The 4,292-nt window shown below is 32.4% G+C and overlaps 1 protein-coding gene across 2 annotated transcripts in view; it reads left to right on the top strand.

The window, feature by feature from the left end:
- The window catches only part of LOC110024549, a 7,804-nt gene extending 3,851 nt beyond the window's left edge, over positions 1 to 3,953 (top strand). Inside the window, exons 4-7 of one of the 2 annotated variants that reach the window (XM_020724575.1) lie at positions 1,190 to 1,285; positions 1,943 to 1,978; positions 2,908 to 3,083; positions 3,569 to 3,953. In XM_020724575.1, coding sequence (XP_020580234.1) covers positions 1,190 to 1,285; positions 1,943 to 1,978; positions 2,908 to 3,083; positions 3,569 to 3,731 — 471 coding nt within the window. In that variant the 3' untranslated portion in view covers positions 3,732 to 3,953. The remainder of the gene's footprint in view (positions 1 to 1,189; positions 1,286 to 1,942; positions 1,979 to 2,907; positions 3,084 to 3,568) is intronic. The other variant, XM_020724576.1, reaches the window with a different exon arrangement.
- The last annotated feature ends 339 nt before the right edge of the window (positions 3,954 to 4,292 follow it).

The following is a 4,292-nucleotide window of genomic DNA, read 5'->3' as shown; positions in this document are numbered from 1 at the left end:
GGAGCGGAGCGGAGCGGAGCGAAAGAATCTGTCTAAATTGGGAAGTTACGTTATATGGGTTGGGGTTATACGGTACAGAGGTAATTTGGGAATTACATATTATACTGCAGGGCTTACTCTAGGATTATAAATAGACCTGTTTGTAATCCTAGGTCTTTGAGAGAGTTGAATTTTGTATTTTGTATTCTTTTCTGAATATTGAAAAGGAGGTCGCCGCTCTGCTCCCGAGGATGTAGGCATCTTTGCCGAACCTCGTTAAATCTCTGTGTTCTTCTGGATTTGTGTCGTTACAGTTTTTCTTCGCCCTTATTTTCTCAACAAGAGTAATACAAGGAGAGTAGAGAACGTGAAGTGATAAACTTGTCCTGAAACCCGGGAATTTTGATTCAATTCAGATTTCCCTCAATAAGTCTTTCAAAAGAAAGGCAACTTGTCATTCCACCCACTCAGAGACAAAATGCAAGACAAATATATCCGTGAAAGGGTTGGTGTTACTCTAATGGCAGGCAAGATCAGAAAGAGTCATCTTTGATGATTTGGCCGCATTACTATTTGATGATCTTGTTAGGAGAGTAGATATTTAAGATTTGACTTTTAGTCCGAAAGGTAGAGGTAGACCTAAAAAGACTCGGGCATGTTGTATAAAAAAATGATCTTAATCTATTAGAGTTAAATGAAAATATGACACTCAATTGGGCACAATTGAGAAAAATGATTCATGTAGTCGACCCCACTTATTGGGAAAAAGATTTTGTTGTTGTATCTAACAAGTACAAATCATCTAAGTTTGATTTTAGTCATGTTATGTTCAAAATATGATATACCAATGTTAATATAGTCATTCATTAACTTATCCATTTTAATTTTGGCACACCATTATCCGAACTTTATAATTTCTATCATACATAAATTAGATATCAATGACTTTATTGTAGCTCAAAATTTGGATCAAAACAACATTACTGAACAACTTACAATTTAAGAAAATTTATGTGAGAACCTCATAATATTCGTTGATCACATATAGGGGTGTGTAATTGGTTGGTTCAGTCGGATTAGCCGGCATATTTGTTAAAACAATTAAATCACAACAGATAGCAGATAAAACCAAATTCATCAAATAAAATGTAGAATTGAGCCAAACTGAACCGAAATGTGAGTGAATTACTAACTCTTTTTCATTCAACAGGGATGGAGCTATGTTGGAGATAGACTACTTTCAGCGGTGATTCCTTATGAGGAGACGGGGTGGTATGATGGACAAATGTGGGTTAAGCCACCTGAGGTAAGCACATCCTTCTACAAAGGTTTTAATTTTATTCATCCAATAAGATTTACATACATACGACTCAATTCATATGAATTTACATATGTAACAGCTAAACTTCAATTTTTACCTACATGCCACCTTACATATGTATAAAAAGAGATATTTCACTTGTTAAAAGTTAAAATTGGTGGTATTTTTTATGTAGTATGTTAGATTTGGGTGGTATAAATGTAATAAGTTCAATTTTTTTATACCTAATTACGTAGGAATTAGGTGGTATGTATGTAAATGCCCCTTCATATATATATAAGAACCCCATAAGAATTTGATAAGATCCGAGTTCGACGTCAAAATCAGCACGTTTTTCTAAAAAATTAGGGTGAACACAACATTTTTTCAATAACCAAAGAACTCAACAATAATACAAAGATAAGCCCCTACAATTTGAGAGATAAGCGATCTCTTCCAATTCTTACAGTTTGTAAACCTAAGACTCACAAGATAATCTCATGCGTAACCCTAATCCTAAACATAGCCTATTTATACCCCACACTCATAATAATAAAAGATTAAATTGCCTTTAGGAATACAAAAGATAAACTTGCCCTTAGAAATTGATCACTCCCAAATAATTTTTTTTTTTAAAAATGATTTTAAAATTCTTTATTGCAGGTTCTTGCTCGAGACAGGTTATTGGGTTCTTATAAGGTATGTTACAATATACGTAAATTTTTTTTAAGAAATTGATCATTTTAAATACAGTGAGGCTCGTTGTTTGCAAGCAGCTCGTGTTCGGTTTGATAAGTTGCTCTTGTTCGATTCATTCGCTAAGCAAACGAGCCGAACATGAACAATTTTTTTTGCGCTTGATATATAAATGAGCTTAACACAAACAAAATTTTGTTCGCTCATGTTCGGCCCATTTTAGCTTGATATATAAACGAGCCGAACACAAACTATGATTTTTTTTAACGAGCCGAACACAAACAACACCCCTAAAACTAGTTTACGAGATTTTTCTCTATTTCTTTTTTTTTTACAGTGTAAGAATTAAACCATATCATATCAGAAAGAACTGCATATAAAATTTTCAAATTAATAAAGTCGATGAAGTGTTTTTCTAACATTTTAATGCTAAAATTTCAGGATCTTGGCATGTGGCATTCATCCATCCCATCCAAGTTCATAAATTATCCTCTCTAATGATTCACCAAAAAAAAAAAATTTAAGAAATTTAAAATTTGTAATCATACTATAACATTCTATATAAAAAATAAAATTAAAGGGGGATTTACCTACATGCCACACAATTCTTATACATTTACATACCTAACAGCTAAACATTGATATTTGCATTAATATCACCATCATTATCTTTTTAAAAGTGAAATATACTTTTTCATGCACTCGTTTATAACACCAAGGTGCTATAAGCTTAAATATCGAACTTTGGGTGTTAGAAACATAAATACAGTAGACTGGTGTGGTATGTAAGTCAATTTCCAAATTTAAAACGTGAAGATTTTTTGGCCAAAAAATCCCATTTTAATATTTGATCAAAGACAATAAATTTATGCTTAAATGATTTTATTAGGAGTTCTAAATCAGCTTTGAATTTCATGTATGCCAAACATCAGGTGAAGCCAGTGATCAAGTTGCTGAAGCAAACATTAGTGGTCACAGGAGCTTCGCTGGTCGCTGCAGTATCATTATTCATCTTTGCTTCCCCCGTAGAGAACTTCGTGCATTCCGTATTCCAATCGAAAGAAACTTATTCAAATCCCCCAATTTCTAAAGTTAAAACAAGTCTAAGGTAAGAAATACTATTTTTTTATTGAGAAAGTGTCAAAATAGTCTTCCGTACTCTTTTGCAGGAGTCATTTTAGTCCCAGATACTATAAAAATATCAATTTAGTGCCTGGCTCTTTGAATATAGAATGAAGAAGTCCACACGTCGAACTATTTCAGCTATAATTTAAGCAGTTAGACTTATTAGTCGCATTTACACATGTACCACTCAATTCCTATGCTATATATTTACATATCTAGCTCCCAAACTTTAATTTTTATATTTATACCACTCAATTCTTTAATATCACATCAAATATACCATTATTTTTAAGTTTTAAAAGTAAAATACAACTTTTCATGCATGGGTAAGGTGGCATGTATGTAAAAAATTAAAGTTTAGGTGTTAGTTTTGTAAATATATAGGAATTGAGTGGTATGTATTTGAATCTTCCTTATTATTACTCATGTGTGATTGAGTCTACAACTAATAATACATCATGTTTATAGCAAGAATGAACTGCTTAGACTACCAGCGGATGTAATTAGAGACGATGAGCTCGCAGCCGCAGCAGCCGAGGCTGCTGATGGAAGGCCAGTTTACTGTAGAGACCGGTTTTATCGTGCGCTCGCCGGAGGACAGTACTGTAAGTGGGATGATCTACTAAACTAGTTGTTTGATATTTCTCTTAGTTAAATCTGTGAAGAAGAAGATGATGTATTCTCCAAGAGCTAAATACAAGCCATGGAAGCTGACTTCTGCTGCTTGAGAAGAGCGCTTTGTTCAAAGTTGGAAGATTAGCAGAAAGTCTCATTTGTTACAGTAAGCAGTTTCTTGTTTGTGAATAATCTGTTAAATTTTATCAGATGGTTTATGTGATACTTATGATGAGAAGATGATGATGCTCGAAATTTTTTTAAAAAATTGGTCATTTACATACATACATACATACATACATACATATAGATAGATATATATATATATATATAGATAGATATATATATATATATATATGATCAATTCGTATATATTAGCATATCTAACACCTAAACTTCACTTTTTATATTTATACCGCCTAAATCTTTGATATCACAGAAAAAATACCATCATTCTAAGTTTAAAATGTAAAATACACATTTTTCATGCATGGTTAAGGTGGCATGCATGTAAAAGTTGAAGTTTAGGTGTTAGATATGTAAATATATAACTTTTGTGTGGTATGTATGTAAATCT

Source organism: Phalaenopsis equestris, unplaced genomic scaffold, assembly GCF_001263595.1.
Source record: "Phalaenopsis equestris unplaced genomic scaffold, ASM126359v1 Scaffold000258, whole genome shotgun sequence".
Lineage (NCBI taxonomy): Eukaryota > Viridiplantae > Streptophyta > Magnoliopsida > Asparagales > Orchidaceae > Phalaenopsis > Phalaenopsis equestris.
Note: the sequence above shows the minus strand (reverse complement) of the source record. Positions and strands in the feature narration are given on the sequence as shown.